The 15549-nt window shown below is 40.8% G+C and overlaps 1 protein-coding gene across 3 annotated transcripts in view; it reads right to left on the reverse strand.

Annotated features, from left to right (window-relative positions):
• The window catches only part of RFX1 (regulatory factor X1), a 1726663-nt gene that overhangs the window by 948873 nt on the left and 762241 nt on the right, over positions 1–15549 (reverse strand). For all 3 annotated transcript variants that reach the window (XM_044057089.1, XM_044057092.1, XM_044057093.1), the window contains exon 9: positions 10926–11226. In XM_044057089.1, coding sequence (XP_043913024.1) covers positions 10926–11226 — 301 coding nt within the window. The remainder of the gene's footprint in view (positions 1–10925; positions 11227–15549) is intronic.

A 15549-nucleotide genomic window follows, 5' to 3' on the forward strand; every position in this document is an offset into this window, starting at 1 on the left:
CTGAAGGCTACCTGCAAGCAGATAACCCAAATGTAATGACTGCAACAGTGAAACACGAAGAACATCCACTACACTTAACACACACAAATGTGTCTCAACAAATAAGCCTCTAAGGCGAATCACCTCTAAACCAAAATGTCCTGGTCATAGGTGACTCCATGGTGAGACACACAGATGTTCCCCTCACCAGGATGGACAACGAGAAAGTAACAGACAGCTGCCTGTCATGTTCCAGGATCTGTCAGGTCATGCATGCCCCCAAGTCACTCAACAACAAGTACCATTATGACTCTGTCATAGTTCATGTTGGTGTGAATGACTTGAGGCTTACCTCTCTGGACTATATGAAGAGAGACATGACTGAACTCTCAGACTGTGTTGTCCCAGGCAGTATGACCCTAGCCCTAAGCAGGATTCTACCTTCTCCCAGGATGATGCCACAGTAAAACAAAAAATGACAGACTTCAACAAATGGTCTACCTTGTGGTGTCTGTCCAGAGGGAGCCACTATCTGTCAGCCTGGGATGACATGGTTGACAAATCATGCTGCGCTGCCAGAGATAGTCTGCACCTGTCTTCTCTAGGCTTTCGGATACTGGCAAAGGCACTTGCCTTCCCCACAGTGCCTTTTTTAAGCAATGTCAAAACAACATTTCTGACATAACAAAATCCACCTGAGGCAAACTCAAGGTTCTGCTGCTTATTGCTAGAAGTCTAAACATGAAGCTGCACTCCGTGAAAGCACTCCTCACCTTGGAAAATGTTGACATCCGTGCAGTCACTGAGATATGGTTCAAGGACGCAGACAGCACCCCAGCTGAGCAAGGCTACAATGCCTTCCACACGTTCAGGCCTCAAAATTAGCATGAAAGAACCAAAGGTGGATGGGTATACGTTTTCAATAAAGCTAAGTACACCTCGAGACTGCTCAAACAGTATGACTCTCTCGACCTACTCCATGTCCAGTTAACTATAGGCAAAATACCCTACCACATCATTACTAGCTACAAGTCCCCCACCATGAACCAAGAAAAAGTACAATGCCTACCTGGACTTACTGGAATCACTCTCCATACAGCCTAACACCTTAGTCATGGGTGATTTCAACTATCCTTCCATTAACTGGGTGACATATATGAGCTTAAACACAGTTGCCCAGAAATTGCTGGACTTTGTTAATTCAAATGCTCTGGAACAGATGGTCTACTCCTCCACAAGGGGCTCAAATGTCCTAGGCATAGTACACACCAATATAGGGAGTCACTGCACTCACTCCAGTGTAATACCTTCCCTGGTAAGGTCAGACTACAAAACTGCCTCGTTCAAAATAATTACGGGACCTATGGAGAGTCACTGCAATCCCTCCTGTGTGATGCCTTCCCTGGTAAGGTCTGACCATAGAACTGTCTCGTTCAAAATAATTACTGGACCTGAAACATCCACAGTAGCAAAAAAACTGAAAAACTTTTCCAAAGTTAACTTCAGACTACTAAGCGATGGTATAAAAATTTTACATTCCCCACACTCGCAGACAACAATAACTCCTATGCAGACGTGTACCTCAGATCCCCTGTGCAAACACTTAAGCAGCTGTATAGACTCGGCTGTACCTGACCGGATCAAAAGCAGGTCCTCCCAAAAAAACATGCCACCCTAGTGGATCTCAAGTATAAATAGGCTATATAACAAGAGGAAGAAGCTGATGTCTAAGAATAAGAGGGAACCGACTCAGCAGAGGAAGAATTCCCTCCTCAGGTTGAACAAGTAAATCAGAACTCTCATGAAATCCTCAAAAACTAAGTATGAAGCTAAAATAGAGTCCCTAAATAAGGATAATCATAAGGCATTCTTTAATTATACCCAAAACCTAAAAGGGAATGCCCAGCTTTGTGCAGAACTGGTAATAAATGGTATCACTCACACTGCACCAGAGGAAATTGCCAACCTGCTAGCTGACAGATTTGGTGCAAACTTCACCCTTCTGGCCCCACTGGCCATACCCCAAAGCATACCACACATCGGTCCTCTACTTAGTACCTCTAGAGATCAGGTCTTATCTGCACTCTCCAAAACCAAAAACATGGTCTCAATGGGACTTTTCAGCATCCCAGGATGCTTATTAAGCAATCTAAAACAGGATTTAGCAGACCTCTTAATGCACTCTCTTTAACCAAAGCCTGAGAACTGTCTTTGTTCCAATAGAGTGGAAAACAGCAACAGTAATCCCCTTGCACAAAGGGGCACCAACAACAGGCACCAGGAACTATAGACCCATAAGTCTAACCAGTCTCATCTGCAAGGCCATGGAAAGAATCATCATGGACCTTAACAACAAAGACATAGGTGACCTTCAAACTCTAGACCCAACCCAATTTGGCTTTGGTAAATTGGGTAGATCATGCTTATTAAACCTGGTGGGCTTCTTTGAGAAAGTCACCAAAGCCCTGGATGAAGATACAACAGTACATACCGCCTATCTTGACCTGGCTATGACTTCTGACACAATCCCCCACTCAGGTATCACTGAAAAACTCTCTCAGTTAGGGATTAATCCTTACATCACTAGATGGGTAGCCAATTGACTCATAGACAGAACACACGCTGTCAAAGTTGGTGACTCCACCTCTACCAGTAGACCCATCAGCAGTGGAGCACCACATGGTTCTGTGCTGGAACCTTTACTGTTTGAAAACTACCCCTTGGAAGTCCAGGCTAAATCAGATGGCCTTTGGCTTACCAAGTTTGCTGATGACTGCGAATTGGGTACAATTCCTGAGTCCCCCAACAATGTTAACATACTATAGGAAGGGCTAACACAGACAAATGACTTTTGCCAAAGCCACGGTCTAAAACTAAACACACAAAAGTGCATTATTATTCCCTTTGGCAAAGTAGAATTCCCCACTAACTATAGTATTGACAACACCCCCCCCCCCAGCTCAATCCCAGTCATGCGAGGCTCAGGGACACAGGTAGAAAGCAATCTAAAGTTTGACCACCAGGTTTAACCACCAGGTTTTCTCTATGGTAAGGAAAGCATTCTAAGTTGCGCACTTTATAAGTATGGGCATCGCATCCAGATCTAATGATGTTATAGCCCCACTGTACTTGATCCTCATCAGACCACTAAAAGAGTACAATGCTCCCTTTTTGCATGTACCTCACCAGACACCTGCAGCAGCTGGAAAGACAGAAGTTCCTCACCAAGAAAACACAGGGCCTCCAAACCATGACGTACGTGAATAGACTAAAAACCCTGTCACTGTACTCTATTGTATAGACTACTGAGAGGAGACTTGTACCTGGCCTACAGGGTAGTCTCTGACCTGCCCTGATGGATATGCTTTACATACACAAATCTAACTGCACAAGAGTAACTCACTCTAGGGATCTTAACTTAGCTTGTGCCATTACAGAACATGCTGGAGAAACAAATATGTCTCTCAGAGACTGCTGCTCCACTGGAACAATCTTCTGATTTATGTGAAGCAGAGGTTGTCACTAACACTATTCAAGCACAACATGGACAAACGGATGGGAGGCTGCAAATTTATCCCGGGGGTGGCATCCACGCCCCTCACGGGCAGGGAAATCGGGGCTGACCACAGACTAGCTCTGCAAAATATGTTCAATTAATAAGGACAGATGGGGCAATTTGGGACTAACATGGCTAGGCTTGTAAGGGCTCTAAGGTCACTAGCCTAGTAACCTCCTATGAACATCTGACAGTTTTGCTGTATACAGTACCAAGACAAGATTACATCTGACATACAGTCCTGCTGTATACTGTACTGAGACAGGGTTACATCTGACAGACAGTTTTGTTACTGTACTGAGACAGGTTTACATCTGACAGACAGTCTTGTTACAGTACTGAGACAGGGTTATATCTGACAGACAGTCTTGCTGTATACTGTACTGAGACAGGGTTACATCTGACAGACAGTCTTGTTACAGTACTGAGACAGGGTTACATCTGACAGACAGTCTTGTTACAGTACTGAGACAGGGTTACATCTGACAGACAGTCTTGTTACAGTACTGAGACAGGGTTACATTTTTATTTTTATTTTATTTTATTTAACATTTGTTGACCGGGAATGTCCGACTAGGTTCCACAGATCCTGTTTTCAGCGGAGGCCCGGGGAGAAATTCTCCAAATGCATGTCTTTGGAATGTGGGAGGAAACCGGAGTACCCGGAGGAAACCCACGCGAACACAGGGAGAACATGCAAACTCCACACAGAAGGCACCCCAGCCGAGAATCGAACCGGAGAACCTCTTGCTGTGAGGCGACAACGTTAACCGCTGCACCACTGTGCCGCCCGTACATCTGACAGACAGTCTTGTTACAGTACTGAGACAGGGTTACATCTGACAGGCAGTCTTGCTGTATACTGTACCGAGACAAGATTACTTCTCACAGACAGTCTTGCTGTATACTGTACTGAGACAAGTTTACATTTGATAGACAGTCTTGCTGTACACTGTACCGAGACAAGATTACATCTGACAGACGGTCTTGCTGTTATACTGTACCAAGACAAGATTACATCTGACAGACAGTCTTGCTGTATACAGTACTGAGACAGGGTTACATCTGACAGATAGTCTTGCTGTATACAGTACTGAGACAGGGTTACATCTGACAGATAGTCTTGCTGTATACTGTACCGAGACAAGATTACATCTGGCAGACAGTCTTGCTGTATACTGTATTGAGACAGGGTTACATTTATTTATTTATTTATTTATTTCAGTTTGATTACCGGGGAAGTCCACTGGGTCAAGAAGAACCCATTTTCAGTGGAGGCCCGGGGAGAAAAGCTCCAAAGGCAGTACAACCAATGCAATGTTTAAGAAATACAAAACATAATACAACAGCAAGAAAACAAAGTAATACACTGCAAATTCCAATTACAATAGACAGTACACACAGTAAGAATATTTTAAAATGCATATTTACAATAGAAAGTAGACACAGTAAGAACATTGAAGATGCAAATTTGCAATACACTGCAAAAACTTTTTTTTTTTTTTTTGTGCTAACTATTCAATATTGTCATCATACAGTGAAGTTAGAGCCTGCTAAAAACAAAGCTAGAGTTTGAGTGTATAAAGGTGCAGGAGTACAGGGGCGTACTCTAGGGGAACCTTGGGATTAAGTAGGGTGAAAGCAAGAACATTTCCATTTTGAAGATAGGTGTGAGAAGAGTTGGGTTTTGAAGTTGTCTGAGTTTGGTATGGTTCTAAGAGAAGGGGGGAGAGAGTTCCATTTCCTACCTAGAGAGAAGGATAGAAGATGTTGACCAGCGGGATGTTTTGGTCTGGGGATGGAGATTAGATTTTGGTGTTCAGATCTTAGAGATCGGTTGGGAATGTAAGGGGGGAGGATGTTGGATAGAGCAGGGCATTTTTCTGGGTAGAATATTAATCTATGAGTGGTTGTAAGTTGGAGATAGTCGAGGTGGTTTGGGAGTTCTAGCCAGTTTAAAGATTGAAGGGAGAGGCAGTGGTGGGTTGAGTTTTTGGATTTGGTGGCGAATTTAGAGATTTTATTATAGCAAGCTTCAAGTTTGGAGGTGAGGGAGGCAGACAGATTAGTAAGGAGAGGGGCTCCATAAAGTAGAGAGGGTAGGAGGAAGCAGGTAGCTAAGGTTTGCCTGGAGGATTTGGAAATAAATATATTATTCCTGTAGAGCATGCCAAGTTTTGGTGGGTCTTTATTATATTTTGTTGAATGTGGAGGTCAAATTTAAGATGTTCGTCTATGGTTATGCCAAGTAGTTTAGCATAGGGGACCACTTCAATTGGAGTGTTAGCTTGGCTGAGGATGTTGAAAGAGTTTTTGTCCAAGGAAGAAGTCTTGGAAGGGAGGAAAATTAGTATTTTGGATTTATTGGAGTTGAGGGAGAGGTGGTTTTGGTGCATCCAGTTTTCTGTAATGGAAAAAGCTGTTTGAGTTTTAGAGAGAAGTTCAGTAAAGCTGGGGCAGCGCAGACTAAGGTAGAGTCATCAGCATATTGGATGACTGAAGTGTCAGGGAGAGCAGTGTGAAGGTTATTTATGAAGATGTTGAAAAGTAAGGGACCGAGAATGGATCCCTGAGGGACGCCAGTAGGAGTTGGTAAGAAGGAGGAGGTAGAGTTCTTCCATCTGACAGCCTGGGATCTGTCAGAGAGGTAGCTGGAGAACCAGGCAAGAGTATTAGTGGAAAGGTTAAGGTTGGAGAGGTGGCACAGTAGATGTGAATGGGAGATGGTATCAAAGGCTTTGGAGAGGTCCAGCAGAACAGTGGATACTAGAAGTCCGGAATCTCTGGCTTGATTAACTGTTTCTAAGAAGGAAAGTAGGGCAGTTATAGTGCTGTGTCCTGGACGGAAACTGTGTTGGGTGGGTGTAAGTAGCTGATTCTCTGTTAAGTAGGGTAAGAGTTGGCGGTGGACACATTTCTCAAGGATTTTGTATATAGGAGAGAGTAGGGCTATAGGGCGGAAGTTAGAAGTAGAATTGTTTTTACCTCCTTTATGAAGTGGTAGAATGTAGGCAGAACGCCAGAGTTTGGGAATGTATGACTCTTTTAAGGATCTGTTAATCAGGATGGTAATTGGAAGAGCTATTCCTTCGGCTGCGTGTTTGAGGAAGGAGGGGGGGATGTTGTCGGGGGCGTTGGAACAAGGTTTTAGTTTGGTTAAGAGCTTTTTTATAAAAGTTGTGGAAACTGGTTTGAATTGAAACATAGGGTGACAGTCCTTTGGAGAGTTTGGGAGGTTGGAGAGGTTGTTATCAGGGAATGTTTTGGTTAGTTTGGCTATAGAGTCAGTAAAGAAAGTGTTGAAGAGTGAGCTTAGTTCATTGTCATTTAAACTAGGGTCAGGGCAGGGGTTATTTTGTGACCCAGGATGGAGAAGAGAGTTTACAGATTTCCAGAAATGTTTGGGGTTGTTAAGATTAAAAGACTGAAGTTTGTTGTAGTAGTTTTTTTTGTCTCTGATTATTAGTTTTTTTACTTGGTTGCGGAGTTGGGTATATTGGAGCAAGGCAGAAGGCTGTTTGCTTTTCTGATAAAGCCTCCAAGATTTGTCTCTGAGTTGCATGGTTTGTTTAGTCTCTTTGGTCAGCCAAGGAGCAGAATTGGCCTTGATTTGTTTATTTCTAAGGGGGGCTAGAGAGTTGAGAGTATTTAGGAAGATGGAGTTAAAATGTTCTACGGCATTGTAGAGTGACAGAGTTTGAAGGGTTTGCCAGTTGATTTCTTTGAATATGTTGGAGAAGATTATGGGGTTGAAGTTGCTAAGGTTACGAGTTTGGATATAATTATGTAGGAATTGAGAGGGTTAGCAGAGCGATGAATGAAGGCAGGTTGATGGTCACTAAAGGAGTCAGGGATAGTTCCAGATAGAGAGATTTTGTTAGGGTGGGAGACTAATATCCAATCTAAGATGGAGCCAGGGGGGTGTTTTTTGTTGGGCCTGGTTATAGAATGGATTAATTGAGAGAAGTTGAAAAGGTTGATAGCTAGGGTGGGGGAAGATGAGTTGATTTTGTTCCAATCAATGTTGACGTCTCCTAGAATAAGTGTTTCATATTTTATTTCAGATGAGGCCCAGTGGAGAATATTCTCTAGGGTTGAAGTGTTGTCGCCAGGGGAGATGTATAAAGAAATGATACAGATATTTTTATGTTTATTGAGCTGGAGCAGACAAGCAGTGATTTCAGTATTTTTGAATAGAGGGTTGAGATTTGCAGGGGGATTATGGAGAGAAGGTTAGAGTAGATAATGGCAGAGCCTCCACCTTTTTTGTTTAGTCGGTCACTCCTAAGGATGTTGAAGCCAGGAGGAAGGATTTCTGAGTCAGAGATATGGGGTTTTAGCCAGGTCTCAGAGACGGCTAAGATGTCAGGTTGGTTGTGGTTAATCCAGGCGTGAACATGGTGAAGTTTGTTGTTTAGGCTTTGGGCGTTAATAGTGAAGACCTTAAGGGTGGTAGGAGAGGTTTTAGGAGTAGAGGGAGTGGGAGGGAGAGGTGTATTTGAAGTGTGGGAGGAGGGAGAAGGAGGGAAGGAGTTGTTAGTACTGAAGCAGGGGCCAGGATTAGGGTGGATGTCTCCAGATAAGGCTAGGAAATTATATGGGAAAACTTTAAGTCTTTTAGGTTTGGAGAGTAAGAAGTTGTTTGGGGTTGGTGGAAATGTAAGAGCGAGGATTTTGTAGAGGAGGAGAATATTTTGATATGGAAGAGGTGTAGTAGGTTTATTGGGATAAGGCAGGGAAATGGAGTGGAAGTGAGTGAGTGTAGGAGGATGTGGGTGGGAGAAAGTGAGGGAGTGAAAAGTAGCCAGGTAAGGGTGAGTTATTGAGCAGTAAGATGTAGTGTGATAGAGAGGAAGAAGACAAATGAGAAGAGAGAAGGGAAGTCTGAGGGAAATGAGAGTTTGGGAGAACATGATTGAAATGGGTGGGGAAAAGGATGTAGAAAAGATGTAGTTGGAAAAGTGCGAGTTAGGAGAGAAATGAAAGAAGAGTGGAAGGAAGATATCAAGTAGGAGAGGAGAGTGTAGGGTTAAGTGTAGTGAGAAGTGGGAGGAGAAGGAGAGGTTGGAGAAAAGAAAGCAGGGTTTAGATTGGTTAAGTTTAGTGTTACATCTGACAGACAGTCTTGTTACTGTACTGAGACAGGGTTACATCTGACATTCAGTCTTGCTGTATACTGTACTGAGACAGGGTTACATCTGACAGTCTTGCTGTATACTGTACTGAGACAGGGTTACAGCTGACAGTCTTGCTGTATACTGTACCGAAACAAGACTATATCTGACAGACAGTCTTGCTGTATACCGTACAGAGACAAGATTACATCTGACAGACAGTCTTGCTGTATACTGTACTGAGACAGGGTTACATCTGACAGACAATCTTGCTGTTACTGGACTGAGACAGGATTCTGACAGACAAGACAGTGTTACTGTACTGAGACAGGATTATATCTGATAGCCTTGCTGTTACTGTACTGAGACAGGATTAAATCTGACAGACAGACAGTGTTACTGGACTGAGAAGATTATATCTGATATCCTTGCTGTTACTGTACTGAGACAGGATTATATCTGATAGCCTTGCTGTTACTGTACTGAGACAGGATTAAATCTGACAGACAGACAGTGTTACTGGACTGAGAGGATTATATCTGATAGCCTTGCTGTTACTGTACTGAGGCAGGATTACTTCTGACAGACAGTCTTGGTGTTACTGGACTGATACACAATTACAGTAGAGAGTCGATTACCCAAACTAATTAGGACATAGGGCAGTTCAGATAATCAAACTGTTTGGATAATCAAACATACACTGAACCGGTTAAAAAACTTCTAAAATCTTGTTTTTTATGCATGCAGGGAATACAGTTTTCAACCATTCACTGATTCTAGTGGACAATAAAGAATATTTTTCCACACGAGCAGGCTACAAGCTCAAAAAACAGGCACAAGTCAATACACATAATATTTACATATTCAGACTTTAAGATGTTTCCAACCTGAAAAATTTGGAAGGCTGCGTTTGGATAACTGACGTTTTGCATAATCAACATTCGGATAACTGACTCTCTACTGTACATCTGACAGAGAGTATATACTGTACTGAGACAGGATTACATCTGAATTTCTTGCTGTCAGTAGACTGAGACAGGATTACATCTGACACTCTTAGTGTTTCTGTACCAAGACATGAGTACATCTGACAGACAGTCTTGCTGTATACTGGATTGAGACTGGATTACATCTGACAGACAGTCTTGTTACTGTACTGAGACAAAAATATGTCTGACAGTATTGTTGTAAACTCTACTGAGAGCGAATTACATTGCTGTACAGTGTACTGAGACTGGATTACATTGCTGTATACTGTACTGAGGCAGGTGTACATTACTGTATAGTGTACAGAACCTGGATTACACTGCTCTATGCCAAACCTAGACTGGATTACATTTCTGTACACTGTACCGAGACTGGATTACACTGCTGTACATTGTACCAAGACTGGGTTACATTGATGTACACTGTACTGAGTCTGAATTACACTACTGTACACTGTAGTGAGAGGACTGCACTGCTGTACACTGCAGTGCGACTGGATTACACTGCTGTATACTGTATTGAGACTGGATTACACTGCTGTATATGGTACTGACACTGGATTACACTGCTGTATACTGTACCGAGATAGGAGTATATTGCTGTATACTGTACCAAGACAGGAGTACCTTGCTGTACACTGTACTGAGACTGGATTACATTGCTATGTAATGTACTGAAACAAGATTATACTTCTGTATACTGTACTGAGACTGGATTACATTGCTGTACACTGTACCTACACTGGATTACATTGCTGTATACCATAAAGAGACTAGATTACACTGCTGTGTACTGTACCGAGACTGGATCACACTGCTGTATACCATACTGGGATTGGATTATATTGCTGTGTACTGTACTGAGACTGGATTACACTGTTGTATTCTGGACTGAGACAGGATTACAAAGCTGTATACCATACTGAGACTGGATTACATTGCTGTATACCATACAGAGACTGGATTACATTGCTGTATACCATACAGAGACTGGATTATATTGCTGGGAACTGTATCTAGACTGGATTACACTGCTACACACCATGCTAAAACTGAATTACACTGCCATATACTATACCAAGGCATGATATTTCTGAGAGAAGGAAGTGGCATCTCAAGGTTGCTTACATTTCTGATGTACAGACTGCTTCAATGTTGCAAGCAGCCACCTATTATTGATCTCCAAGAAAGGTATAATAGGTCTGTTTGATAAACTAAGATACTGTCTCCTCCCATCATGTATAGCAAACACTACAAGAAATGAGGAGTGACGACCACAGAGGTACTTACAGTTGCAGGAGAGGCCCGTGTGGTATGTGAGTAGGACTGCGTTGCACTTCCTAACATGTAACCTCCTTGTATTACGTAGGTTCCTCCACCACTGCTGCTACCACTGCCAGTACTTGTTGCAGTTGGACTGGATACGATCTGACCACCTGTAACATACATGGGCACTGACCCATTGTTGGCCACATTCTGTGTTGTCACTGGAGTGCTGACTTGTGTTGCTGTTCCCTGTGCTTCATAGTATGTAGTTCCAGTGTTTTGGGTATATAACGGGCTGTCCGTATATGGGTAGGAACTGGAGCGTCTAAAAGAAAGAAAAAACACAGCCCACAGCTAACAACAGAGCACAAACAAAGCATTTCTTTCTCCATCTCCATCAAACTTTGTTGCAAATCACATATTATACACTATTATATGGCACTAGTGAATAAAAAATGAAGCCCAATGTAAGATGAGCTGCACTCAGTCGCATCACTAACCTCCGTGCAATGAGCCCTTATGGTACACAAAGAAATTCAAGGGGTATTACACCCCTACTACTTCATCAATATCGGAAAAACTCGAAGGGGGTTCAGAGGTCCCAAAGCTTTACACCTCACTACACTGGAACAGCTCACTGGCCTTCAAGTCTCCTCACTTAAAAACCTCATTATACCCAAGTTAAGCATGTTGCTACACCTGAGCAGTCGCATGGGCCTCTCATGAGTCACTTCTGCACCCCAATACACTAGAAGAGCTTGGTGGCCTCCCAACACTTCTCAAGTTATGGATCTTGTTACACCTCAACAGCTGGACATATCTCACACCAGTCCAGAACCTACTGGATCTTGCTACACTTAAACAGCTAGGAAGTCCACCTCACCATCTGAACAGCTGTACAAGCTCATATCAACCTTTAAGTCTTTAATTTGTTTATTTTTTTTATTAGTTCCAATAGGGTTATGACCTCTTTCCAAGGGAGAATTAAGATGGTATTCATACCGAACAGGGGAAACTGGAGAGGAACATTACATAATCTGCCAGTAAAAACAAATGTGAAATATAACAAACAACAGGAAATAATGGATAATATTTTGGCGGGGGTGGGTGTGTCAGCATTTTTGTTAAAATGTAAAAAAACTGAGAGTTTTGGAAAATATTTACAAATTGCTGTAAAGATAGGTGGATATATAAAGGTAGATATGGACATGACAATGCATGGCTATTTTTTTAAAAAAGGACAAAAAAATAATGAAAAACAAACGGGATAGGATGCTGTCATTTACAATATGGGGACAAGGAACATAAGATGTAAAAAATCATTGTACAATAAGAACAAACGGGATAGGATACTGTCATTTACGATACGGGGACAGGGAACATAAGATGTAAAAAATCGTTGTACAATAAGAACAAACGGCATAGGGTACTGTCATTTACAATATGGGGACAAGGAACATAAGATGTAAAAAATCGTTGTACAATAAGAACAAGTGGGATAGGATACTGTCATTTACAATATGGGGACAAGGAACATAAGATGTAAAAAATCGTTGTACAATAAGAACAAACGGGACAGGATACTGTCATTTACAATATGGGGACAGGGAACATAAGATGTAAAAAATCGTTGTACAATAAGAACAAACGGGATAGGATACTGTCATTTACGATACGGGGACAGGGAACATAAGATGTAAAAAATCGCTGTACAATAAGAACAAACGGCATAGGGTACTGTCATTTACGATATGGGGACAAGGAACATAAGATGTAAAAAATCGTTGTACAATAAGAACAAACGGGACAGGATACTGTCATTTACAATATGGGGACAAGGAACATAAGATGTAAAAAATCGTTGTACAATAAGAACAAACGGGACAGGATACTGTCATTTACAATATGGGGACAGGGAACATAAGATGTAAAAAATCGTTGTACAATAAGAACAAATGGGATAGGATACTGTCATTTACAATATGGGGACAAGTAATATAAGATGTAAAAAATCGTTGTACAATAAGAACAAACGGGACAGGATACTGTCATTTACAATATGGGGACAAGGAACATAAGATGTAAAAAATCATTGTACAATAAGAACAAATGGGACAGGATACTGTCATTTACAATATGGGGACAAGGAACATAAGATGTAAAAAATTGTTGTACAATAAGAACAAACGGGACAGGATACTGTCATTTACAATATGGGGACAAGGAACATAAGATGTAAAAAATCATTGTACAATAAGAACAAACGGGATAGGATACTGTCATTTACAATATGGGGACAAGGAACATAAGATGTAAAAAATCGTTGTACAATAAGAACAAACGGGATAGGATACTGTCATTTACAATATGGGGACAAGGAACATAAGATGTAAAAAATCGTTGTACAATAAGAACAAACGGGACAGGATACTGTCATTTACAATATGGGGACAAGGAACATAAGATGTAAAAAATCGTTGTACAATAAGAACAAACGGGATAGGATACTGTCATTTACAATATGGGGACAAGGAACATAAGATGTAAAAAATCGTTGTACAATAAGAACAAACGGGATAGGATACTGTCATTTACGATATGGGGATATGGAACATAAGATGTGAAAAACTGTTGTACAATAAAAACAAACGGGATAGGATACTGTCATTTACGATATGGGGACAGGGAACATAAGATGTGAAAAATTGTTGTACAATAAAAACAAACGGGATAGGATACTGTCATTTACGATATGGGTACAGGGAACATAAGATGTGAAAAACTGTCCAATAAGAACAAACGGGATAGGATACTGTAATTTACAATATGGAACATAAGATGTGAAAAACTGTTGTACAATAAGAACAAACGGGATAGGATACTGTCATTTACGATATGGGGATATGAAACATAAGATGTGAAAAATTGTTGTACAATAAGAACAAACGGGATAGGATAATGTCATTTACGATATGAGGATATGGAACATAAGATGTGAAAAACTGTTGTACAATAAGAACAAACGGGATAGGATACTGTCATTTACGATATGGGGATAGGGAACATAAGATGTGAAAAATTGTTGTACAATAAGAACAAATGGGATAGGATACTGTCATTTACAATATGGGGACAGGGAACATAAGATGTGAAAAACTGTTGTAGAATAAGAACAAATGGGATAGGATATTGTCATTTACGATATGGGGAAAGGGAACATAAGATGAGAAAAACTGCTGTACAATAAGAACAAATGGGATAGGATACTGTGATTTACGATATGGGGAAAGGGAACATAAGATGTGAAAAACTGTTGTACAATAAGAACAAATGGGAAGGGATACTGTCATTTACGATATGGGGCCAGGGAACATAAGATGTGAAAAACTGTTGTACACTAAGAACAAACGGGATAGGATACTGTCATTTACGATATGGGGAAAAGGAACATAAGATGTGAAAAATTGTTGTACAATAAGAACAAACGGGATAGGATACTGTCATTTACGATATGGGGAAAGGGAACATAAGATGTCAAAAATTGTTGTACAATAAGAACAAATGGGATAGGATACTGTCATTTACGATATGAGGATATGGAACATAAGATGTGAAAAATTGTTATACAATAAGAACAAATGTGATAGGATACTGTCATTTACGATATGGGGATAGGGAACATAAGATGTGAAAAAACTGTTGTACAATAAGAACAAAGATACTGACATTTACGATATGGGGAAATGGAACATAAGATGTGAAAAACTGTTGTACAATAAGAACAAACGGGACAGGATACTGTCATTTACGATATGGGGATAGGGAACATAAGATGTGAAAAACTGTTGTACAATAAGAACAAACGGGACAGGATACGGTCATTTACGATATGGGGATAGGGAACATAAGATGTGAAAAATTGCTGTACAATAAAAACAAACGGGATAGGATACTGTCATTTACAATATGGGGATAGGGAACATAAGATGTGAAAAATTGTTGTACAATAAGAACAAACGGGATAGGATACTGTCATTTACGATATGGGGAAAGGGAACATAAGATGTGAAAAATTGTTGTACAATAAAAACAAACGGGATAGGATACTGTCATTTACGATATGGGGATAGGGAACATACGATGTGAAAAATTGTTGTACAATAAGAACAAACGGGATAGGATACTGTCATTTACAATATGGGGAAAGGGAACATAAGATGTGAAAAATTGTTGTACAATAAAAACAAATGGGATAGGATACTGTCATTTGCGATATGGGGAAAGGGAACATAAGATATGAAAAATTGTTGTACAATAAAAACAAATGGGATAGGATACCGTCATTGACGATATGGGGATAGGGAACATAAGATGTGAAAAATTGTTGTACAATAAGAACAAACGGGATAGGATACTGTCATTTACGATATGAGGATATGGAACATAAGATGTGAAAAACTGTTGTACAATAAGAAAAAATGGGATAGGATACTGTCATTTACGATATGGGGACAGGGAACATAGATGTGAAAAACTGCTGTACAATAACAACAAACGGGATAGGATACTGTCATTTACGATATGGGGAAAGGGAACATAAGATGTGAAAAACTGTTATACAATAAAAACAAATGGGATAGGATACTGT

This window comes from Protopterus annectens, chromosome 15.part0, assembly GCF_019279795.1.
Source record: "Protopterus annectens isolate FY-2018-M chromosome 15.part0, PAN1.0, whole genome shotgun sequence".
Classification (NCBI taxonomy): domain Eukaryota; kingdom Metazoa; phylum Chordata; order Ceratodontiformes; family Protopteridae; genus Protopterus; species Protopterus annectens.